Here is a 27,500-nt window from a genome sequence, read left to right on the forward strand (position 1 = left end):
TTCATTTGGCAAGGAAATTTATTTTGTATATGAACACTAGTTTCATTTGGTTACTTGTCCATTGCAGGGATAGGGGATGATTAACACGTAAAATGACACTGATTCAGGCTGGTCTTTTGTGTGTGTTGTGGAAAATAATCACACTTCAAAGCACTTTCCCCTTGTTTTCTTTCCACTCTCCTTGAGGCGTCTCCTAGGCTTTTGAACCAGAGATGATTCAAAATTCATATAATGCTTTTCCAGCTAATTCTCGGTCTTGGTGATTTGATCCTGGTAAATTTTCATCTTTGATCGTTGGACTACATTTGTACTTGGTCTGTTGATTGCTGGATTCTAGTGTTGAGATCAATTAAATTCAGACCAACAACTGAATTTGGACACAGGGTAATAACCCCTTAACCTTGTGCCTCACTGCCATCTGAATGGCCTTGTGGACTCTGAAATTATTATTTACTAATGACTAGCATGTATCCATCTCCTGTGTCCTCCACTCTCATTCCCATAGGGACTAAAGCAACGGACACTTTTCTGCTCCAGATCTTCTAATACCTCCCTATGGCTTCAAGAACTATGGTCTAAATTTCTTAATCATTCAAGGCTAAACAAGATCTTGTCCCAACCTCATTATCCAATTTTACTTCCCCTTACTCTCCAACACAAACTTAGTAACCTACTCAGCTTTCTCCCTAATAGAGCAATGTTTTTCCTTTGCTCTTTCATGTATCACATGAAATGCATTTAGTTCCTCCATAGATCTTTCTCTGTTGATCCAGCTCACAATTATTTCTTCTTTAAAACTTATCATACCATTTTATCTACATTATTTTGACTTTTAGAACAATTGAATTTTAGAGCTAAAAGGGACCTTACAGTTGCCTAATCAAATCATCTCTTTCCATAAATAAGAAAACTAGTGGTTACTGGTCAAAAGTTATATATCTATAGCCTTGCTTCTGGCTCCTAGTCTGGATTCTTTATATTTCACAGTCTCTCTCAGCTACTTCATAGCTTGAGTTCTCATGTAAGTAACTATTATTTAAGTGTTCATAGTATAGTACAGTATAGTATAGTATTATATACTTATTACATTTCCACTTAAGTATCATCACATTTGATTGTCATAGGATTGCAGCATCAAAGATTATGAGCTGGAAAGGTAGGCACCTTAGAGTACATTGAGGCTGGCCCTCACATTTCTGAGACCCAGAACAGTTAAGTGACTTGCCCTCTGTCATAATATAGTAAGGGTCAGACACGAGATTTGACCCATATTCTTAGATTCCAAAGCTTTTCTTCTTTGCTTTATGTCAGCCTACTTCTCTTCAATTAGATGTCAGTCTGCTATAAGTAAGAAATCATGTTCTATTTTTTGTTTGTACCCTTCTGACTTAGCTTTATGAAGATAGAAAGAGTGTAGGAAAGAACTGGTTCTAAATCATGACTCTGATACTTGACTGTGTGATCACAGGCAAAAAATTTTCATGTCTCTCGTTCCTTATCTGTAGAAATAGGAATAACAATATCTATGATCTCTAATTTATAGATCTGTCCTGATAATGCACGTGTTTGTATAAATCATTTTGCATATGTATAAATCAGGATTTAGTTAACTCTCAGATCTTTCCCAGCTCTAAATCTATGGGTCCTTGAAATGTTTAGTATCACTGGCCAAAGACCATGTTCTTATTTTAGATTGTAAGATCCTAGATGGTGGGGGCCATAACTTGTTTTTATTATTATTATATCATATTTCCTAGCACCTGCCTCAGTGAATTGCACATTGTAGACATGGGTTTTTGGTAGAATATAAGCTCCTTGAGGACAGGGGCTTTTTCACTTTTATTATTATATGAAGCATATGACATTGTGTACATAATAGGTACATCTTTGCTGATCTGAATTGAAGGCATTCAGTACATATAAAATGAATGAGTCATCAAGAGTTTACTTTATTAGTAACCTACTAATGTTAATTTCTCCAGGAAACAAGTGACTACTAGGACTCAGTACAGATTGAATCAGTACAGAATGAGGTTTCTTAACATGGGTTACTTAAACTTAAACATTTTTTTGATAAATATTTTAATATAATTGATGTTGGGGGGTAATTTTAAGTATTTTATTTCACATATTTAAAAACCAGCATAGATGGGGTCATAGGCTTCATCAGACTGCCAGAGGGGTCCATTAACACATACCCTGGTTAGAAGGCAAAGTAGTATGCTCCTGTAGGTCTACTAAGCAGAACGTAAATTATTTACATTTTGTATACAGCCAAGTATTAGGTAGCAAGTCATGTTCATTTACAAAAAGAAACTTTATTAGTTTTAAGTATTTTATTTCTATATAAGCCTAGTCAATGAAATAGAAATAAATGGCACAAAAATCTTGAGTATGTTGGGGAAGCAATAATGTTACAGAAGATTCATAGACTATATTCAAGTCGATAAACATTTATTAAGTATTTATTAGCTGTTTGCAGAGCACAGTACTTTCTGAGATAAAGTATCTAGAGAAAACACAAACCTGCCTTGTGGCGCTTATAATTTATTTAAGGAGATCATTGTGTGGTAGATTTAGAGCTTGAAGGGACTTTAGAGACCCATCCATCCCAACCCCCTTTATAGATGAGGAAGCAGTAGGTTTAAGAAGTAAAGTGACTTGCCCAAGGTAGTAAGTAGCAGAGGCAGTATTTGAAACTGTATCCTCTAATTATATATTTAATATTTTCCCCTCATTTGATCACATAAGGTTTATTTTCAAATAGCTTATAATCTAGTTATTTTACCCTAAGTTAGGTTAAGCAACTCATTTACTTAAAGTGCTACTTTAAGATGTAAGAGTGTTTTACACATTTAATTATAATGTAAGACAAGTGCATAAAGTATTATAGATCATATCATATATATAGATGTCTACTGAGAGGGAGGAGGCCATTTTGAACTGAGGAAACTCAGACAAACTTCTTGGAAGGGGGATATATGAGTTAGGCTTTGCGGCTGGGTAGGAATTTAAGAAAGATAAGAAGAGTAGTCTAGGCATAAGGGAATAGTGTGAGCAGAGGCATGGAGGATGAAGAGTGAATGAAGGGCATTTTCATGGAAGAGTGATTTTGTTTGTTAGGAACATAGTGTAGAAGGAGATGAAGTGAGAAAAAGTGTGTGGCTTCAGATGGTGATGGCCTTTGAATACCAGGCAAAATATTTTCTACTTTACTTGGTAAGAGTACCAGTTAAAATAGTTTTTACTTTACTTGGTTAAGCCACTACAGGATTTTAAGCATTGGATTCACATGGTGAGATCAATTCATAAGGAAAATTATTATAGGAAAACTGAAGAATGGGAAGGCTTGAGAGAATGGAGGTAGGAAGATTTCTTATGAAGACATTGCAATAGTCTACGTAGGTGGTAATGAGTAGCACTAGGGTGGTGGCAGTGGGAATAGATTAAATAATTGAATCCAGTTCATTTAGAATTTTTATAATTAGGCCCATTTACATCAGATTTCTCTCTTGAGGGTCTTAATGTGCCTTGTAAATTTTACTTAGTCATGTGGTATGCTTAATTCTGGAATAGAATGATAGACAACACAATACTACCTGTCCCAAGATTTCTGGTAATTCAAGAATCTATACCATGAAACAACGAAATTCTTCTTTATTTCAAGAGAAGTCATCACACCACTGCTCCATTAAATTCTGGAGGTGTAATCTGTTGGTGCAGAGGCACTATACCAGTTAAGTATTCTGCTAAGAAAAAAATCCTAGTAAGAAGAAAAGATGAAACCTAGAGCTTATTGAAAATTCATTAAAAATACAGGACCAATTTCCCCTCATTGATTGGCTTTTTCCAATGCCTTTCTAATCTTGCCTATTTATCTTCTATATTAGAAATGGTAGGTCATCTATTTCAAGGGCCAATTTAGCCTATTATATTTTATATTTTTTTTCCATTTCTTTCATTAAAAGAATGAAAAATTCAAATTGTTCTTTGGATTTAGTTTATCATTGGGCCTTATAATGACTATATTACAAGTGTTGCATTCAAAGCAAGTAATGAGATATAATTTGGCATTACTGATTTTATAGCCACATCATCAAATTAAATGCTAAAACACTTAAGTCATGAAATAAAAAGAATATGACACTGTTCTAGTATAATAATACATCTGTGAATGCCAGGATTCTAAATGAAAGACCCAGGCTGGCCCTCATAGTGTCCTCTTGATGTCAATAAGTAAGAACTTTTCCACTCAAAAAGGAAAACATGTTTCAGTGTGGGAAAATCCCTTTTGAGAATGCTCAGCACCTCTGGCCTACAAATTTATTTCCAACAGTCATTCATCATTGTCATCATCATTATTCATCAATAAACAGTTGTTGAGTAATCCACAGACTGCACAGTGGTTCATAAATTGCTTTGGGCTTATGAAGATTTTGGTTGGACAGAACTTTGAAGAGGGTAATTCGAAGTTGGAATAAAAGATTCAGAGGCAGTAGCTCTGTGTAACCTGATCTTGTTAAAAATGTGTCTGTCTGGGTATGTTATAGATTGACTTACCCTTCCTTTTAAAGTATGTCCCCTCTGTTCAATATGATGTATTTATATCTTTCTCATGATGGTCTAGATCACTTCTAACATCAATTTATACTTGTTAACTAATACCAGCATTGTAACAGAATTGGGAACCATAGCAAGAAAAGACCTTAAGTGGGTGGGAGGTCTGGTGAGGAGGAAAAGGTATTTGGGTAAACTCATTAGAATGCAATCTCCTTGAGAATGTGAATTATTTCATTCTTTGTACTAGTATTCCCTCATACCTAATGCAGTCAATTAATAAACATTTATTAAGTACCTACTATGAAAGAAAGAAAAGACAGTCTCTGCTGGAAAAATAACAAGTGTTTAATACATGTTGATTGATCTAGTTATGATATGCCAGGAGAAATTAAATGGAAAGAACTGAAGTTGGACCTGGCGACAATGGTGATAAGATGCTGTCTTATGTTACTGAAAGAGTTTTTTGAGTTTCTGTTTCTTGGTGGGGTGCTACAGAGGAATGAATGCTGGATATGGAACCAGGAGGAGGACCTGGACTCAAGTCATTCCAAAGAGCCAGTATGACCACATTTTCATGTCTTTTCTCATATCCCTTCTGTTTAGAGAGCCTGTTCAATTCCTAACCATCCTTCAAGATACTCCAAATGGAAGCAATTTCTGCCTTCTCTGAATCCCTTTAACACACTGTGTTTATACCCTTCTTATTGTACTTTGAATGAATCTATCTTTTATTTATAATCACATGTATACGTGTGTCATCTCCTTCACTAAACTATCACTTCCTGAGGGTGGGGATTATTTCTTATTCTCATTTGCATTCCCTCCTAGGGGATGTGCCTCAGGTAATTTTTAGTGCTCCACAAATACCTAGCAAATGAAGAACGAAACAAAATCGAGCAATCCAAAGTGAGCAGTTAGTCCATGCAGTACAGGCTTGAAAGCTGACCAGATTACATGACTTAGGGAGTTCACTGGGCTCTAAGGTCTCTGGTACCTACTGCAAGAAGGAAAGTGATAAGGATTCTTTTGCAGAAATAAATTATTTTTTTCATAAAACTCAAGGAGGAATTAATCACAGAAGAGCATCTTTGTGAAATATATATATGTATGTGTGTGTGATAAATTATATATATGCATATATATGTGTATATACATGTTATGTATATGTATACAAACACACACACATATATATGAAATTTACTGACTTGGCTATAAGACAGAATATAGACTTGCTTGATCTATCCCTATATTTTGGTAAGGAGCAATATAGGATTTTTAAATTTAGAGAGCTGAGTTTTTCTTTCTTTCAAAAAGCAGTTACCTTGAGGGTATAATTGTGAATAGAACAAACATGTCTGCTATCATCAGTATTTTTGTTTCTATTTTTAAACTGGCAGAGCCAATTATTATCTTTTGAGTGAAATTTGATTAAAATTTTTTTTAGCATTTTTAAAAAAGTTAATTTGTTACCTGATGAATTACAGTCATTATTTCAAACTAGAGAACCATAGTATGAGATGATGGGAGATGACCTCTAAGGTTTCTTCAGCTCTAAATTTATGATCCTACAATTTGCCCATAGACACATAGCTTAAGAATCAGAGGAAGGAGAGTGGAAATAAGCAATTCATTTATATGGTCTGCTTGACAGTCCAGGTATGGCAATGGGGTACTTATGCCCCAAACAGACAATGGGCTAGCTACATTAATAGAATGGATTCCCCACCTAAAGAAATGAATTGCCTTTTTGTTGTGAAATTTTTAAGGACCCAAGGCACCAATGAACGGCTGAAGGAAATGCTAATGTTTGTTCATACACTAAAGCAAAAAAGGAAAATTATAATGTGAAAGTTTATCTTTTTAGATTGTGGTCACACAGTGGATTCCCTGAAGGAATGCAAATCTTCATTTTCTCTTTTCTCAAGATTAAGTAAAAAGTCTTACCAATGTTACCATTTTCTTTAGGATAAGAGTTATCTTATGACTTAAGGTCTAATATATGGAAGATTTTAATATGTTTTTAACGGATACAAAGTCAGAATATGAATCACAGCACTTTTACATTCCCAGATATGTAGATAGTCTCAAGTACAATTACTTAAAAATCTGTATACAATGACTGTTTAAAGAAAGGGTCTTTGTTATAGTTAAGTGCAAAGAGTTAGTGAAATAATGAAGATACCAATAGAAGTGACTGTAAAAAGGAAGTTTTCAGACCCTTCAACATTTTCAAATTGCACTAGCAACTCAAGAAGAATTGCTAATATCACTAAATTCTACTTAGCATAGATCTATTGCATGAATATTTGTAAATGTCTTCCTGCCTTCTACTTAATTAAAAACAAAGGTTCTTTTACAACTGTTTATCCAGAGAAGAGAGGGGTTGGGAGGACTGGACCTTGTGAATTTGTTATTGGGTTCCCAAGTGAAGGAACTCCCTTTACCAATGTAGGTTTGACACATTCTCTGCAACTTATCTTCTTAGAGAGTAGTCTAGAACACTGAGAGGTTAGGTGACTTGTCCTCAGCCAGGATGTGTCAGAGACAAGACTTGACCTTAATCTTCCCTACTTTGAGGCCTGCTCTCTCTCCACACTATTCCACTCTGCTAAGGGTTTCCTTATTTTAGGAATCTTAAAAAGTACTGTCTCTACATATTTGATGAATTAGTCCTGTCACTATTTTCACAAAGTGATATTACTCTAAAAGGCACTAAAAAAACCTCAGAAACATCTTAGAAGAAAGTGAAAAGATCATACTTCTAAAGCTGAGTTTTCATGTGGAAATTGATTTCAAGCGGAATAATATATTAGTGATATTGCTTGAGTATCAGTCTAGTAAAAATATATATGTATGTAACTATTCAGTAATATTTTTAATCTTTTGATACGTTTCATTCTAAAGAAATCATACTGCATTTGTACAAAACACGTATCTTCTATCCAAACATAATTATTCTCACTCATTGTAAGTTCATTTTTCTTGTTACTTCTAGTATTGTTTCATTTTTATGGATTATGTTAGATCATTTGTAACTTATGTAGCCATGACATCTCAGAGTTAGAACAGACATCATCTGACTCACAGCCAAATTTTTGGAGTTATTCCCCAGTATTGTTTAACATTAATATTTAATTTTTTTTAATATAACATCATAGTTGCACATAATAATTTATATCTTTTATTTCATTTTATCGCGACAAACCTGTGAAACATTTGGCAGGTATGTAATTTTTTATTATTATTTTGTAGCTAAGGAGCCGAAAGATTGGGCCACTTATAGAAAGATGCTTCGCCAGTAAATGAACTCGAAAGCTAAGTTCTCCTCTTGACTCCAACTACATTTGTATGATATTGTGAGTCTATTAGTCAATAATCAATTATTAAGAACCAAATATGTGGTCACAGGTATTATGCTAAGTGCACATTCCTTTAAGAGCCAGCAAACTCCATTAGTTCAAGCACTTTCTCTTATCTAACCTTTGTTTCTCCTCTGGTGCCTACCAGTGTTCACTATTTAAGTTAGATAAGTCTAGCGACCTTTCCACTATAGCATCCTGCTCAGATTCTTAATCTAAAATACAATAATAATAAATTAATCATATATATATCTCTTTAATGATAAATAATAATGGTCTTTAATATATAAAATATAAGTATAGATAAACTTCTCCAAATCTCTTCTTGGTCAAAAGTGTGCCCACATTCCTTGAAAAATCCTTATTTTCCTTGTAGTTCTTCAAAGTTACTGAAATCAGTATTTTGCACCACATTTTGTTTACTAATTGATGAAAACTGCTGTTATAGAAATATGTAAAAGGCCATATAAATATTACTATTACTTAAGTTATTTATTGTCATGTCTAAAAGGAATGCATAGTAAGACCAGTTTCAATGTATCAGTGGTCAAATCTTAAGGCTGACTATTCCAGTTGAATATTATTTTGATAATCCCAGTTATTTATGAAGCATTAGTATATGATACCATTAAGGAATTATAAAAATAGGCTGTTTAGTTTCATGAATATCACACTTCTAAAGGTTAAATATTTTTGAAAATAGATTCTATAGAGTGGGTATCACATGATATTGAAGTAGCAATGGGCAAATGAAAAAAAAAGTATGTTTTATCTCAAAAAGCAAAGTTTAACAGGAAAATTACTATTCCTGATACTTATGTGACTCAGTCAAGTAGAGATGCTGATATTACCATCTTAATTTCTTATATTCTATTTTTACGTGGATAGCTATATTTAGACTGTTCTAGACACCAAAATATTTTTATTTATCTGTATTGTTATGTCAGTATGATACTACAATAAATAAAATTTGTAACAGCTAAGCTTTCTCTAAAAAAGAGGTACTTTTTGTTCCTACTTTTTTAAAGGAAGTTGTGAATATAATAACAGTAAAAATGAGTGAACTTTAAAGCTTTTAAAATGTAAAATATGGAAATGATTTTATAAAGAAATGTTTGTCATGTTTATATATAAGAAGCAAGCCACACTGATTAAATATCCTTTTAAAATATTTATCCTATTTTAATAATAAAAATCTATAGCTTTCTTAATACTGTGTAAGCTTTCTTCTGTCTGATCATAATTTCTCTCACCTAAATAGGTCCTACTCTCTGATTATTTTAGAGTAATTTCAAGAAATTTAAAAATTATCTTAAAAATTGCAGTGTGGTACAGCAGAAAGAACACTGATGTTGGAGTCAGAGGAGAACCTGGGTTTAATAAACCCTCTGGCAACTCCCCAATATCTACGAACTACCAGTATGACTTTAAGCAAGTTTTTCTCTCTTTTGGCCTAATTCCCTTCCTCTATATAGTGAAGGAGATGGACCAGTTGTCCTCTGATCTTGATATTATACAAAATACATGAATCCTGAAAATAAAAATTAATAGTTAATTTATTAACTAATAGATCTATATAACCAATAAAGGCTAAATTTGCTTTCATTTCTAGACTTTAAAGGTTGTTTTCCCATCCATTTATTTGTACTAATATTGCATGACGAATTCTATGATTTAAGGAGTATGTATCAATTTTGCCCTGGGTGGAAATAGTCACACAAAGAATTTTTTTTCCAATAGTTTCCAGTAGTCCAATGGAAAATATTTTCCCATCTTTCCTCTACAGGGTATGATAGGAAGCTCTTTAGAGATGTAGAAGGACAAACCCCAAATGAGAGCTTTAGATGAGGAGGGAACCTATTGTTCCAACTGTGAGTAAATATAAAAAGTGCTTGCATTTGACAGTTTATGACAGTCTAGGGATGAGGCTGAACGTCTATTTTAATTGAACATTTACTTCATATTTCCTTTTCCAAGTCTAAACTACTCAGAAATAAAATGACTTTATCCATTTTATTTTGACTCCAGGTATTATTATATCAAGCTACCACACCATCATCTCTATGTCCTTCTAAACTAAGTGAGGAAAAAAATACATCCATAGTTCTTATTTACCTAGTATAACTTTATATTGAATAGAGCTATTCTACTTTGAAATACCACTGCCATTTACTATTAATATAATAACAATATTCAGAATATTGCTATTTAACTTGAAAATAAAATGTCTACTCCCAACAGTATGATATTAATCTTAATGATGTGTTTTCTAATCTATACCCAACTGGACCTGTCTAAAGGTAGGGTTCCATGTGAAGTCAATGGAATAGCTCCACTGCAGTGGATCAGTAAGTGGGCATATGATTTTAAACACAATTTTATGGATTGTCATTATATGAATATTACCATAGAAGGAGTTCATCTATATTCAGAATAAGATTGAAATTCATTCAAATTTAAGTAACATTTTCTAAAGTTACAGAATCCATGGGAACTGAATCGAAACAGTCAGATTCTTTCAATAGGAAACAAAACACACCAGAAGTTTATTTGATAAGTCTTCTGGTTTTACTGCAGAATTTTAATTTGCAAAGTGATAATCACCATGAAACTATAGCTGAATGTGATTCATTGAAACTCTAATATGTAGCAACTTCCTCGTAGGCATGAATTTAATCAATGTGCTGCCCATTGATGCAAATAAGAAAACTGATAATGCACCATAGGTTTCTGAATTCCATCTTGTCACTCGTAAAATATAGGTCTCAATATTATCAATTAGGCAATATTAGATTGGATTTAGAATTCAGTGAGTTGGCAAATGGAACACCAAGTGCTGATTTTAATATGGAACAACAATTAGCTAAGGTATGTATGTTTTGTAACTCCATTAAAATAGGATGTTTTCTTAAGGAAATTTGAAAAAAATAATATTTTATGCTTCCCTCTTTGCCTTCCTTATTGAGTTTATTAAAGAAGGTGACTGAGCGAACACCAAGGTACCATTTAGCTACTTTAAACAAATCTGAAGATAGCATGAAATCAAACTGAAGAAGTTTTAGAGAGAATCAGATCTTCTGTAGATACCAAAATTCTCTTTTAGTCTTTCAAAAAAAAAAATCTAAACTATCTAGGGAGTCCTAATAATTCATGAGAAGCATATTTTGAAGTTTTCTGCAAATAAGAAATGACAGGTTACTCTTTAGCATCAATTCAATCAAAGATGTACCTTCTGACTTTCTACTTAACATTGGGCGTACCTGATTTCACTGTTCCAAAAACATGCTTCTTGAAAACGGACTAGTTTTATGACCATTGTCTTTGGCTGATTTTTGTCATTTATTTCTAAGTAAACAAGGTATTTCTTAGGCTCTGTTCTAGTGGTTCACATGGATTTGACTTATTTATCAGTCCCTAAACACGTAGAGGTCCTTATTAGGACATCGTGGTAGGAAGCAGGATTCTCAAATATTAAAAACTTAAACATCTATATCACTGGTGTATAACAATAATAATAATCACTAGCATTTATAAAGCACTTCAGGGTGCTTTGCCATTATTATTTCATCCTCCCAACAACCTTGTGAAGGAAGGTGCTTTTATTATCCCCATTTTACAGATGAGAAACTAATTCTGAAAAAAGCCTACATGTCCTGCCCAGGGTCCCGCAGCTAATAAGTGTCTAAAACAATTAAAACTCAGGTCTTTATGACTTCCAAGGCCAACTCTATCCACCACACTACCTAGTTGCCCAGATACAGTGAAAAGAACACTGTTCTTAGTCTCAGACCCTGGTTTGAGACCTAGCTTTAATAATTCTTGCACTGTATCTGTGGCTAAATCATTTAAAGTTTTGAGACTCCTTTTCTTGTTTTTATAAAGGTAACCATGCTTGTACTGTCTCCTTAACAGGGGTTTTTCCCATAAGGAAAGCACTCTGTAGAGATGTATCATTAAGATACAAAGACTTGTTATGGCTTCTTCTAGTTGTATTTTGGTCTGAACTTGTTATTTCCTCAGTGTAGGGAACTCCAGGTATGGGAACTCCCCTTTATGAATGCAAATTTAAAGCTGTTTTGTGGTCTGTAATCTTAGAGTTGCCTGAGGCACCAACAAGTTGAACAATGTACCAGGGTCACATGGCAGTATGCTGGATTATAGCATAGGTATGCCTGACTCCAAAGCTAGTTCTCTGTCTCCTTTTCCATGCTGCGTCTCTACATTAGTGTATTTATATAAGCATGTGTCGAATAAAGGATGTGACAGGAATGGCAATAATAGTAAATTCTCAGGAAAGCATTTGACAAAGAATTTAATTACAGTAATTGGATAAGTGCCAGTGTTTTAAGCTCCAGGATTATACTGAGAGGTGGAATAGTATGGTAAAAAGAATTCTGAATGTTGAGCTAGGAGAGACTGGGGTTTAAATTCTTGATCTGGTACTTTAGTTGTGTGATCCCAGGCAAACCATTTAGGCCTTCAAATCTAACTTTCCTCATATGGAGAATGGGGATGGCGCAGTACTTCAACATTCTATCTCACAGGACTATTGTGAGGAAGAGTCTGTAGAAGCCTTGAAATGCTTTGTAAATGTAAATGATTATGAATTATTAATCAAGCCTGTATAACTATATTACAGTATCTGCTACTTCAGTAATTTATGATTTTTTTATTGGAAATCTTAGTAATAATATAAAGTGCTTTAGTAATGTAGGGACTGTTTAGAACTTGAAATTTTAAACAAGTGTATATCTAGAATGCTTAATGCAGTACTTAAATAATTACTAATATATATTTTCCAAGATGTAACAGAGGGCTGTATTTGGTAGTATACTCCTTTAATCCTGGCTTCCAGAGAGGCTGAAGCTGGGTGGATCATCTGAGTCTGGAGGTTCAGAGCTAAAAGCACACTGGGTGTCTGCATTAAGCCTACTACCAATATGGCAAAACTTTTGGGACATGGAGGTATCAGGCTGTCTAAGGAGAAGTGAACTGGCCCACGTCAGAAATAGAATGGATCAAAGCTTCTGGGCTGATCAGTACTGGGATTGGGCCTCTGAGTGGCCACTTCAGTTCCAGCCTAAATGTGATAGGCTCAAAAACCACACCACCATCACTGCAAAAGATGTAACAAAGGCAGTAGGTTATAATGCTGCCAGCTAAGTTAGGTAGAGTTCTATAGTGTGTTCACCAAAATCGTGGAGCTAGATGTCAGAAATCATCTGTAGCACTATAAAAATCCTTCCAAAACTTAAAGCATCCCACAAACTTTTACAGCTGTCACAATAGGGAGACAACATATTTTAGCTGAAGGCACTATTCCCTTGGGAGGGTCTTCTTGGTAAAAAGAACTAGAATGAACTGTTAGTGATACATATGCGGACTGGCATAATCTGGGGAGTCAGGGGAAGAGAGAGAATGAGAACAAACAGCAGCTGGTAAAAGTAGCAGAATGATGAAGTTTCATGACATGAAATTAATATGATATAGAAAAAGACCCTGGGATCTTGGCATGGTAGGAGGGATCATAGGAAACAAATTAACACATGGAAATAGTAGCTGGGAAGGTACATGTCTCAATGTTCATAGCTTTATCTCACAGCACAATGATTCCAGTCAACAGCAAAACAATAAAAGTTCAACTGGTATGTAAACAAGTAGATAGGGCATTTTACCTGTTCAAGTTCTCTGTTAATTTTCAGTTGCTTTCCTGGGAAACATGAAGTGACTTTATGCTTTCTTCTACAGAGATCTAAGATCTCAAAGGGCTTTATATACTGCACTACCTGTCAATATTAGGAACTCTACATATGCCTACAAACATCTATTTACATTTTAAAATAGAACAAATAATGCAGTGTAGGAGAAAGCATGCTGGACTTGGATGGAAGGAAATACTAATTTAGTAAGTGCCTTGAGGGCAGCTAGATGGTGTAGTAGAAAGAATGCTGGGCCTGGAGTCAGAAAGATAGACCTGCGTTCAAATCTAGCCTCAGACACTTAATAGCTGTGGGATCCTGAGCAAGTCCCTTAACCCTGCATGCCTCGGTTTTCCTCATTTGTAAAATGAAATGGAGAAGGAAATGGCAAACCATTCTAGTATCTTTGCCAGAATAACCCCAAATGGGGTCATAAAAAAATCGGACATGAATGAAGCAACTGAACAAGTGACTGTTATGTGTCAGGCACTGTACTAAGTGCTTTGAAAATATTACTTCATTTTATCCATAATAATCCTAGGAGGTAGGATCTATTATCATCCCCATTTTACAGAGGAGGAAACTGAGGCAGAGTCTTTTTGACTCTAGGCCCAGTGCTGTATCTGCCATGCTGCCAGCTGCTACTTGGCATCAGATGATCCTCAATCAAATCCTTACCATCACATAAGCTACCTTTATGATTTTAGGTATATCATATTATATGAAGTATATTAGGTATATCACTCTCTGGATTTTAGTTTCCTTTTCTGTAAAATTAGGGAATTGGACTCTATGCCTCTTCTATCTCTAGATCTATAAAATTTTATTCTTGATTTTTCCATATTTAGGGATGGAGGGTGGAGGTGTGTTGGTCCGTGACTTAGAAGCAATTCATTTAAGAAAGACCTGGCATGGGATTTGTTGTTGACTATAAAGTCAATATGTCTCCAATGTGATATGACTTTTGGAAACCTTAATGCAAATTTAGCTCAATAAAAGAATAGGTAATGTTCTCTCTATATATTCTGTGACAGAAAATGTCTGGCATATTTAATTTATTTCTGGGTATCACTTTTTAGGAAGAGTATTAACAAATGAGTATATTTACAAGAGTGTGACCTGGATGGTGAGGGAACTGAAAATAACACAGTATGAAGATTGTTTCAAGGAACTAGAATTGTTTAGCCTGAAAAAGAAAAGACTTAAGGGAGACATGCTGTCTGTGTTTAAAATATTTGAAGGGTTCCCAAATAAAAACAATTTTGTGCACATCAAATTAATAGAAGTTCCCCCTTAATTTGAGTCAAAATTAGCTCTTCTCTTGGACAATTCGTATCACCCTAAAATAACTATATTTTTTGAATAGTGTAAATAACTGTGGGAAATGGTTGTCATTCAGAAGCCCACGTACCCCACAGAATCTTCCCTTTTTTTTGAACCAACTGATACTTCTTCCTGCCTTGCACTGTGACTGTGGACCAAATGAAGTTTTTTACTGGTAAGTATCCTAAATTGTAAATAGTGGGTTTACGTCTTTTACAAGCACAATATTTATACTCAGATGCTATAAGGAAAATCAATAACTTTCAAACTTCAAACCTCTCATATTATAAGAGGAAAAGAATAATCATCTTGCCCAAGTAATAATGAATGATTAAATGACAGAAAGCTGTAAGGACAGATGGGAGAACTAGGTAGAATGATACAAAACTAAGACATAACCTATAGTTATACACTGACACATTGTAATTTAAAAAAATATGGTCCAATCTAGTAAAGTATGAACAACTGCTAATGTAAAAGGAAAAAAGGTACCGTTTAAGTAATGGTACTTAAATGCCATTGTTTTTCCCTTTGTTCAGACAGAAGGCAATGGCCGAAAATGGACTGATTTTTCTGTTTTGAGTTGAACTTAGGATCCTAGACAATTGCGGGTTTTTTAGTTTAAGTATACCATCAATCACAGTATAGTCTTTTTTTTTTTTTAGTTTTCAACATTTATTTTTATAAGCTTTTGAATTCAAAATTTTTCTCTCTCCCTCCACTTGCCCCTTCCCAAGACGGTAAGCAATCTGACATAGGTTATACATGTACAGTCATATTAAACATATTTCCACATTAGTCATGGTGTGAAAGGAGAATCAGAACAAAAGGGAAAAACCATGAGAAAGAAAAAAAAAACCAGAAAGTGAAAATAATATACTTTGATCTGCGTTCAGACTCCACAGTTTTTTCTCTGGATGTGGATAGCAGTTTCCATCATGAGTCTATTGAAATTGTCTTGGATCATTGTATTGCTGAGAAGAGCTAAGTCTATCATAGTTGATCATTGTACAGTGTTGTTATTATTGTGTACAGTGTTCTGGTTCTGCTCACTTCACTCAGCATCAGTTCATGCAAGTCTTTCCAGGTTTTTCTGAAATCTGCCTGCTCATCATTTCTTAAAACACAATAGTATTCCATTACATTCATATGCCACAACTTGTTCAGCCATTCCCCAGTTGATGGGCATCCCCTCAATTTCCAATTCTTGGCCGCCACAAAAAGAGCTGCTATAAATATTTTCATATATGTGGGTCCTTTTCCCTTTTTTTGTGATCTCTTTGGGATCAGAACTAGTAGTGCTATTTGCTGGATCAAAAGCTATGCGTAGTTTTATAGCACTTTGGGCAGAGTTCCAAATTGCTCTCCAGAATGGTTGGATCAGTTCCCAACTCTACCAACAATGTATTTGTGTTCCAGTTTTCCCACATTTATAACATTTATCATTTTCCTTTTATGTCATATTAGCCTGATAGGTGTGTGGTGGTACCTCAGAACTGTATTACTTTGTATTTCTATAATCAATGGTGATTTAGGGTACTGTTTTCTTATGACTATAAATAGCTTTAATTTCTTCGTCTGAAAACTGCCTGTTTATATCCTTTGACCCTTTAAGATCAATTGGGGAATGACTAGTATTCTTACAAATTTGACTTGGTTGTCTATATATTTTAGAAATGAGACCTTTATCAGAAACGCTGGCTGTAAACACTGTTTGCCAGCTTCCTGCTTTCCTTCTAATCTTGGTTGCATTGGCTTTGTGCAAAAACTTTTAAATTTAAATTAATCAAAATGATTCACTTTGTATTTCATAATGTTTTCTATCTCTTGTTTGATAATACATTCTTCCCTTCTCCATAGATGTGACAGGTAAACTATTCCTTGCTCTCCTAATTTGCTTATGACATTACTCTTTAAGTCTAAATCATGGTCCCATTTTGAGCTTATCTTGGTACATGGTGTGAGATGTTGTTCTATGCCTAGTTTCTTCCATACTATTTCCCAGTTTTTCCAGCAGTTTGTTCTTATCTCAGAAACTGGAGTCTTTGGTTTTATCAAACAGTATATATATATATATATATATATATATATATCAAACACTATAGTCATTGACTACTATATCTTGTGTACTTAACCTATTCCACTGACCCACCACTCTATTTCTTAGTCAGTACCAAACAGTTTGATGATTGCTGAATTTTATAATACAGTTTTAGGTCTGGTATGACTAGCTCATCTTCCTTTGCATTTTTTCCACATTAATTCCCTGGATATTCTTGACTTTTTGTTCTTCCAGATTAATGTCATTATTATTTTATCTAGCTCTACAAAATAATTTTTTAGTAGTCTGGTATACCACTGAATAAGTAAATTAATTTAGATAGAATTGTCATTTTTATTATATTAGCTAGGCCTACCCATGAGCAATTGATATTTTTCTAATTATTTAGATCTGACTTAATTTGTATAAAAAGTGTTTTGTCTTTGTGTTCATATAGTTCCTGGGTTCGTCTTGTCAGACAGACTCAAAATATTTTATAGCATCTATAGTTATTTTAAATGGAATTTCCCTATTTTTTGCTGATTGGCTTTGTTGGTAATATATAGAAATGCTGATGATTTATGTGGATTTATTTTGTATCCTGCAACTTTGCTAAAGTTGTTAATAATTTCTAGTAGTTTTTTAGTTGAATCTCCAGGATTTTCTAAGTATACATCATATCATCTGCAAAGAGTGATTGATAGGTTTGTTTCCTTATTGTGTTTTCTAATTCCTTAAATTTCTTTTTCTCTTATTGCTAAAGCTAACATTTCTACTATAATATTGAATAATAGTGGTGATAATGGGCATCCTTGTTTTATCCCTGATCTTATTTGGAAAGCTTTTAGCTTATCCCCATTACATATAATGCTTGGTGATGGTTTTAGATAGATACTACTTATTATTTTAAGGAAAATTCCATTTATTCCTCTGCTCTCTAGTGTTTTTAATAGGAATGGGTGCTGTATTTTGTCAAAAGCTTTTTCTGCATCTATTGAGATAATCATATGATTTCTGTTAGTTTTGTTATTGATATGGTCAGCTGTGTTGATAGTTTTCCTAATATTGAACCAATCCTTTATTCCTGGTATAAATCCCACTGGTCATAGTATATTAACCTCATGATAAAATGCTATAATCTCTTTGCCAATATTTTATTTGTATTTTTTTACATCAATATTCATTAGGGAAATTGGTTTATAGTTTTCTTTCTCTGTTTTGGCTCTTCCTGGTTTAGGTGTCAGCACCATATTTGTGACATAAAAGGAATTTGGTAGGACTCCTTCATTTATTTTTCCAAATAGTTTATGTAGTATCAGAATTAATTGTTCTTTAAATGTTTGGTAGAATTCAGCTGCAAATCCATCTGGCCCTAGAGATTTTTTTCTTAGGGAGTTTATTGATGGCTTGTTCAATTTCTTTTTCTAATAATGGGGTTATTTAAGTATTTTATTTCCTCTTCTGTTAATCTGAGCAATTTATATTTTTGTAAATAGTTATTCACATTGCTTAGATCATCAGATTTATTGGCATACAGTTGGGCAAAGTAGCTCCTAATTATTGCTTTAATTTCTTCTTCATTGGTGGTAAATTCAACCTTTTCATTTTTGATATTGGTAATTTGTTTTTCTTTCTCTATTTTACTGGGTTTTTTTTATAAAGCCAGCTCTTAGTTTTATGTATTAGTTCAATAGGTTTTTTTTCCTCCACCGTAATATATTAATGTTTGAGAGAAAGTGGAAACTTCTAATTTTTCATCTTAAATATAGATGGCATTTGGCTTTCCTTTTTAGGTACCATTCTAGAAATCTTTCAATGTCAAAATGAATTAACCTAAATAATTTTTTTATTTGCACTCTTAAAAGTACTGGAAAACTCAGCCAAATGGGTAACTAACACTCTTTAAGTACTTATTCAAGACATAGAATTATCAAAAATTTTGAAGAAACTAGAAAGAACATCATGTCACAATCCACTCTGACTCAAGTCTATTGTTATTTATTTACTTATTATTTATTATTAATCATATATAATTATATTAATTTATATGATTATATTGATTATTAATTAATATATTTAATATATTATTTATTATTATTAACCATAGGAGATTGTCTCCTTTGTCTTTATGGGTAGAAGGATGCTGGCCATAATGTAGTACTTAAGACAGAAAAGGAAGATGAAGGAATAACAGACTTATGACTCAGAATATGACATAGAATAATTAGTAGATGTACTGAAGGGGGAGAGAGATTACAAAGTAACTAACTGAACTCTGCTGTCATTTTTCCTACTACTTATTTAAAAGACAGGGCCACTGAAATTTTCTGTTACTTGTTGGCTGCTCTTCAAATACCATAAAATAATCTCCATTTAATTCTTGTGAGGGTTTTTTTTTTTTGCCCCCCTCAAATGGCAAGCATGAATAGGTAGGTCAAATATATAGCCTGTGGGAGGATTTTTGTTTCACCAAAGTGTCTGCAAGTGTAAAAAGTTTGAAAAGCACTTTTAGAAACCATTTAAGTTCTACTTTTATTTAAGGAGCTAAATACCTCAAGGACTTGTGATTTTCTTTAAGATATTTCAGCTTGTCTTATAATGTTGACTCAGAGAACTTTGGTAATTTGCCTGCTCTTACACAGCTAGTTTCAGAGACCAGAAACAGATGGGAGGCAACCTTTTCCTGACACAAAGATCTAGCACTCTAAACCCATTACTCATGCCATTTCTTAATAGGTTAAATATAATTTAAGTAATGTATTCTTCCATTATAGTTATTTAATAAAAAGAAACAACATTTTGTTTCTTTTAGCTTCTTGGTAAAACTTAGCATCATGTTTAGTAGTTTTCTTTATGTTTCTACCATATCTGTTGCCCAGAAGTAAATATATATTCAATGAGTGGACAGAGTAAGGCCACATGCAGGACTGAGGAGGCCTGAAGGAAAGGTTAGATTTAGGTTAGTGAAAAGGAAGGAGAACATTCTAGCCAAGATGAATTTTCCAGATGAAAATGTGAAGGGCATGTTTGAGGAGAGAGGAATGAACCAGTTTGGAGCAGGTGGTCTGCATGAGGTAATAGCAAAACATGATGGATAAGAGAGTAGAATTAGAACAGCAATAAGCACCATGGATGATCTCCCCTGTCCCCACCCTCACCCCCTGCCTCCACCAGTGTGTTCTTACAATGGCTCCTTTTATCCCCCCAAGACACGTGAGTACTCAAACGTATTTTCTGTAACATTTCCTATCATCCCTCCCAAACTCTTGTAACTTAACATACATATAATGTCATCATTTGAGAATTAATAAGACTAAAATTTAAAAAGCTCTTCCTTTTTTTCTCTAATCTAAATGTTTAAATATTTACTTCCTTCTGATGACTTAGGCATCTTAAATATTTTGAACCTGTAGTAGATCTATATTTATTTATAATTCATAATTTGTGATGATTTAACTCGTTACTAGAAGATTGGTACAGGATATGATAGCATTTTCTTGCCTGCAACAATTCATAATGTGGTTTTTAGTAAAAGGTGTGGAAGGGTGACCCATTTATGCAATGTAATATTAACTGAAAAAAATCTTTAATCTTTCAAAGAAGAATTTTTCTTTTATACTATCACTATATAAGAAGTTTGCTAAAAATTATTGCAAGTGTAAACAAGATTGTAAGGGGCATGGTAATATTACTTATGACAATAGTTTTTAAAGCACTTCACAGTCTGTATATGACAATGGATACAGTTAATGATTAACTGTAAGTACTGTTAAGATTTAATAATAAATGATTCTTGACTGTTTCTTAAAGTAGTCCCAATCGAAATTCTGTTTAGAAAAATATTTTTAAAATAATTTACACAAGCCCCTGTGGGAACCTAAACTAATAAAACATTTCTTCTAAAACACCTGATAAATGTTAATTTCCACTAATTTAGATCTACTTTGCACTCAGTTAAAATTCCTGAGTTATTCGAGTAATAACATAGGGGCTGTACATATATGATAGCAATGTTATAGAGCCCACATGTTTTTCTGATCACATTTTTCTGATATCTTTAATACTATATCTAGTTTGTCATGTAGAAGAGTAAGCAATAACAGATGGATAGCCTTTGTGCTCCAGTGGTACCCATGAAATCTCAGAAGATCTAAAGAAAGTCTCTTGTAACTTGAGTAGACACTTTATCAAGGATTTATGAGATGAAATAGACAGTCTTAGAGGATGAGATGGTATAGATCAGTATCTACATTAATCCAGAAAAGAATCAATCATATAGAGGATCAAGCTTGCTATGTCTACAGTATTGCAGCTACTGGGCTCTATGACTGTGGGCTCTATATTTTTCTCTTCTGTTCTGATTTTATAGCAATGCAACCATATTCTTTCTCTTCTATTTAAAAATCTCTCTTAAAGATCAAGTATGTTAAGTTTTTCATGGTAACAGTAGATTTCCTGAAGATGAGGACTGATCTGAATTCATTGAGGGTCAAAATGAAACAAAAAAAACATACTTGATTATGTAAGACAATAAGTGACTTAACACTAAATTGTATTGGGTTCATTGGATTGTAGATCTGAAGTTGTAAGAGCCCTCAGATCTAGCCCAGCTTCCTGGGATGAGGAAGATGAGGGCCCAAAGAGGCTAAGTAACTTGACCAAAGTCATGCTGGTACTTAGGAGAAGCCATACTTAAAATTGTAAATCATGGAGTCTTGAATCTAGAACTGCAGAGAGCAGCTGTGGTATCCTTGGCATTTTTTGCTTTAAGCAATCATTCTTTCCTTCTCTAACAACCTTCCAATCCTGACCTGTATATATTAGATTTAACTTTATTTATTACATTTTAACATTGCCTCTCCATTTATCTGGCAATCACAATTTTATATATAACTACACCAGTATCATGTGAATAATAATGATAAATATATTTTAAAATTTAAAGTATTATTTATGTTAAATATTTATATAATATTCACAATTCTGTTAGACTACACTTCCACAACCCAAACTTGAATGTAGCCAATTTTTATGGATGTGAAAGTGTTTAAGGGGAAAGTCTCCCCCAATTTTCCATAAGCTTGTTGAATTTTCAGGTGTTCTAGAATTCTTTTAGCTACCTACAGGCAAAAAGGAATTGTGAAGTTTAACTAGAAACGTCTGTTAAATATCTACAAAGATGAAAATATTAGTATTAATGTGCTAAAGATCCCTTATATCTCATAATATTACTTAGAATATCCAAAATCTATAGTAGTAACACAATGATGTCTAAAGAATGACTGGATTTTTTGTGTGTTGATAGTTGATGGTATTATAGCTATAGGTTGTATACTTGATATAGCTATATAACACCCTGTATAAAATTAATTTGTAAGTCACATGGAAAAATTTAAGATTTGTTATTCAAAATATTTTTCTTTATAGTTCTTTCCCCTAAACTTGTTGAAGATTTTATTGAATTTGCCCCATGGTGGAGGTGGGAAAGGAAAGAATAGTATTTGGGAAAGATAGGAAATAAAGTACATTTCATGTGTTCTAGTTTAAAGGAGTAGGAAATGTTCCAACACCATAGTCTACATGAGGGCTAGGAAATGAAAAGGGAAAAGATAGCTCAACCTATGAGTATCGTGGTGAACAAATCTGAGTGACAAAAGTCCCTCTATCAGTGCATGCAAATAGGCAATGGTTCTGTAACTTTTATTCTCATAGAATTGGCACACTGGCTTGCCCACAGTCACATAACTTAATGCACGTCAGAAACTAGCCTTGAGAACCTAGGTCTTTGTGACTTGAAAGCCAGCCTCTCTCCTCTATACCAAACTTACCCCTTGATGTATATTGACCATACTTAATAGAATTCACTAAATTAAGAGCTGATACCACCAGGCATTAAATATATTCTTGTGTTCCAAAAATATAATGTACAAGAAGTTATTTCTTTGTGGTAATAGTCACAATAAAACTAATCAAATTAATGGTCAAATAAAAATTCTGAATTAGTAATTTCTTAATGGAAATAATATTGAAAAATAAAAATGACATAATTTAGCAAAGTTAGCATTTTAGGCACTAAAATAAATTTAATAAATTATTTGAATCATTAGTTTTTAAAACTATAACTATGCAGATTAGTTTTCTTAGCACTGGTCAACTATATGTGCAGTTATTTCAAAAATTAATCTATAAGGTGCTATATAGGTAGTCTATTAGAAATGCTACCTGTTATATAAACATCTACACTCAATAGCCTTTATTGTGAATGTCACTCATTTCTATAGAATTACTTAAAAAATAAGGCAGGATGTAACTCTTGTTTGCTCTTTAAAGTTTTGTCTTGGCATTTTATACTGGGAGAGAGCATTAGCATACTCAGGGGATCTGCTAAAAGTAAAAGGCCTCAAGCACAGGATATAAAAACTTTTGTCTGATTGCTCACTTTACTTGTTTTAGAGTACTGCTACTCTCAAGAGCATATATTCATGTTCTTTCTACTTCAAGTTTTATTACTTCTTTTGTATTATTTAATGCATCTAAAGACACTTCCAAAAGACAAATTTTTCCATTTTAAAAAAGTAATGGTTTGGAACCTGATAAAACACATTAATGTTCACAGCCCATTTTTTGCAAAGGTGATCGAGTAAAAGTGCTATAAAGCAATTAGGTACATGATCTTAGAGACATAATGGGTCATGGAGAACGAAATGCAAGAAAGTCAACAAAAAAATGTCCCTAAAGGTCCAATGGAAGTGGACTCATCTTTTTATACATATATATTTAAATTGAGAGACTGGGAAGAAGGAAATAAGGAGGAATGTGATAGTATAAGGATGTGGTGATTAACTCTAAGAAGCTATAAACAAGTACAAATTGTTCTAAATGGAACTTAACTCCATATGATGAGCACTTTACCACTTAAATTCTATTTTTAAAATATAAAATACCAAGTTGGGTGTTTTTGCTACTTGGTAAACAAGAAATTAATGTATTTGACACAATTGACTAAATCTGGGCATTCTTAAAGCTTTATACACATTTCTGAAATCCACAAAACATCAATTTTTAATATTTTCACTCTCTCAGCTCCATTAAAAAGATGGTAGGGGAAAGACTTTAAAGTAATTAATGATATAGTTAGCTGCTAAATATTAATAGGAATCGTAGTCTTGCATAAAATATAACATATAAACCTTGCCAATACAGACGCACCAGTAATTAAAGTTGAATATGTAATTACACTGATTTATAAGACAGGCAAAAAGTTACACTTTACTAGCTTCTATGTAAACTGTGGCTAACAGTTAAACTTTGCATTTTATGGTTTATAAAAACGGATACTGTCTCAACTACAGTTCATAAATGGTTTAGAGACCTGTAATCATAGTAAAAATTGTGACATATTCCAACATGAATGCTCTTATTGCACCACACAAAACCAAGCTGTGATAATGACCCATAAGATCTAGACACATCTTAGATAAGATATAAAAGATTTTGTACAGAGGTCAACAGCAGAATTGAGGAAGACTGTACAAAATAATTATAAGGCATATGAGAATCTGATAGTTAATTTTAACACATTTATCATACTAAGCAGGGTGTAATTAGAACTTTGACTTACTTAACACTCCTCTGAACAGTAAGAAACTAGGCTGGGTTCTTGCCCAGAGGAACTTTGCTAACCAAACTTACATGTGAGGCTGGGGAGAGCAGCCCGGACTGCTGTTTCCGTTACTGTCAATGTGATCCAACGACCCATTGAGGTCTTCGTGGACTGCCTGCAGTAAACCACTGGATGCGTTATTTATCAGTCCTGGGTTACTAAGCAAAGGTAAACTACTCTCTGCCAGGGCAGCCTAAGAGAGTAAAAGAGACACAGTATGTAACTTTCTGAAGTTGCTTTCAAAACCATATACACACACAACATGTACATACAGACATACATCTTTTCTTTAAATGGCTCAAATTACAGAGCATATATTTTGGAAACATTTGATATGGTACATGGACTAAGGTATTAGTATGTTAAGAAATATAAACAGTGTTTTGTACTGCAAATTTGATTAATCATACTTTACCCTTCAACAAAATGACATGTTGTGCCCTTTCACTTGGTGAATGCTCTAAGGTAACATAAGCAGTTGCTCTACTTTTCAAAAAAATGACCAGAACTTAACTCAAAATAAAGAAGTCCTGACATTTGCCTCTTCTGCATAAAAATTATATATTATAATTAAACTTTAAAGTTTTTGCCACAAGCACCATGTTCCCCAACACCATGATGTGAAATCATTTATGACGGCTTGGATAAATATTAATGCAGATCCACATGCATTTGCAAAAGCTTCTATCAATCTAACATTTGCAGGAAAAACGAGTATTCCAGATTTTGCCACAGGGTGTCCTTCTTGCTTCTTCACATCAAAAGTAGCATGAATTAGAACTGGTGCTCCTTGCAGTACTAGGTGATGCAACTTACTTGGATGATAAACCCCAACTATTGAGAACTACCACAATTCCTATATAAATCCAAAAATGACTAGTTATCCTCCAAGCTACAGATGCATAAAAAGTTTAGTATAACAAATGATACTTTCAATGTAACCATTTAGAAAAAGGTACATTTGAAAAAACCATTACCTGCAAACTTGCATTAAGAGCTGCTCCATAGCCTAAACTGGTAGGTATGTTTTTCACTAATGTTGGACTTCTGAAAAGAAATGATTCCTTTTTAGTCAAACTTGAAAATTGGCACCTCTGATTTTTCCCTAAGCTATCACATAAGATTTTTATACTTGAAGGTCAGAATCCTCAGGTGAAAATACAAAATGAATTTTGAAGTCTCACTCTAGTAATCAGGAATAGACTGGTCTATATCAGAGAAATAGTTTGAACTGACAGTTCAGATTCATTTATAATTGTCTACCTCTGCCTTCAATAAGGCAACATGGCACAGGAATAGAAGTAATGTAATAGGTTAGATGACACTGAGTTGACAAAGGTAAGGCTATTAAATTTGAAGGTTCTCTGTAACTATTTTCAAACACGGGGAGGGGGTGGTTCACTTCCAAGAACAATGACAGTTCTGCATTTATATAAAAACTTAAAAAGTAAACACATAACACAATTACCAATTTGATGCAATCAGGGAATAATTAATGGTTAATTTCTAGATCACCATGAATTAACATAATAAATTACCATAGTTAATTAAATGACAACATAATGAATTAACTATTTCTAGAACACTGAAATTAACATACTTTAATACAGAAATATAAAATTCTTCTGTTTAGGTGCCTTATATAATAAGGAAAACATTTATAGCTCTCCTTACTTAATAGTCAATAAAGGTTTTGAGGATGAATTAACTGGTACATGGAGTTATAAATTATCTTCTATTCTTAACTAGTATGATAGGCTGTATTGTGTTCCAGAAAAGGCCTCCTGATTGGTCATAAATCAGTCATACTCTCATTCTGTCTTATATCTTTATCACTCTTACTAGTGCTGTACAGACCAATAATAAAATGGGTGTGAAGGAGAAGCAGGGTCCAAACAATAAAGTTTAGCTTGGAAACATTGTATGATTTGGAAAACTACAGTAAACACAACATATAATCTCCATCACAGCATACCATATTAATTTAATAATATGGAAGGTAACTGATAAAATATTTTTATAAAGTATTCTTGTGCATACTTAGGGAAAGAGGTGATTTTAGGATGGCAAATGCATATGGATAGCATGGCAGCTCCTTTTTTATCACTCTTACAATGCCCTACTCTAGTTCCCCGGTTAATATAGGCATAGAAACAGGATGGCACAAAATGTTGGAGAATTGGGAGCACATCAATCAGAATTCATGGATTGTAGAAGTGAAAGGGATTTGTTTTAGTCTGGTTTTTAAATTTGGGCATAAGAAAAATTGTTAGCAATAAATAAGAAAATAACTAAAGGGATGGAAGAGACCAGTTTAGTCTTGTGAATGTTTCATGGTAAAAAAAAAAAAAGGAGGATAATGTTAATAAATGTTACTTATGCCTAGAAATGGAATAAAAGCAGTTTTACTGTTGAGGAGACATCAGAATAGCTGTTAGCATTTTCTCCTCACAAGTTCACTTTGTTTGGCATGTGTAATGTGTATCCAGTCTATTCTGGGGTTCCAGGATTACCAAATAACTCATCTGAACAAAACTACCACAACATACCCTGTTATCTTTTGTGACCTTCTCTTCTGGTATTCTACTTCATCCACTGTCCATACTGCTCCTTTCACGTTTTCTACTCGAACAAAACACTTGTGTAGGCTAAGATTATGACGTACTGCATTCTAGAGCAGACAAAAGGGGTGGCGGGGGAAGGTGGCAAGATTAATACAGTTTAAGAAGGAAGTCCATGCATATGATTATTTTGTTGATCTTATTTTAAATCCTAGTGAAAAATTTCAATTTATTTAAATGTTCAGTTCAAAATATGGTATAATATCATAAACCTCAAACTTACAAATTACTAGA

The 27,500-nt window shown here is 33.5% G+C and overlaps 1 protein-coding gene across 2 annotated transcripts in view; it reads right to left on the minus strand.

The window, feature by feature from the left end:
• FOXP2 (forkhead box P2) overlaps positions 1 to 27,500 on the minus strand; it is a 699,815-nt gene that overhangs the window by 8,957 nt on the left and 663,358 nt on the right. For both annotated transcript variants that reach the window (XM_078154200.1, XM_078154192.1), the window contains exons 16-18: positions 27,195 to 27,316; positions 25,623 to 25,692; positions 24,675 to 24,838 (exon numbers count right to left, since the gene is read on the minus strand). In XM_078154200.1, coding sequence (XP_078010326.1) covers positions 24,675 to 24,838; positions 25,623 to 25,692; positions 27,195 to 27,316 — 356 coding nt within the window. The remainder of the gene's footprint in view (positions 1 to 24,674; positions 24,839 to 25,622; positions 25,693 to 27,194; positions 27,317 to 27,500) is intronic.

Source organism: Phascolarctos cinereus, unplaced genomic scaffold (assembly GCF_003287225.1).
Source record: "Phascolarctos cinereus isolate Bilbo 61053 unplaced genomic scaffold, phaCin_HiC Scaffold_1;HRSCAF=81, whole genome shotgun sequence".
Lineage (NCBI taxonomy): Eukaryota > Metazoa > Chordata > Mammalia > Diprotodontia > Phascolarctidae > Phascolarctos > Phascolarctos cinereus.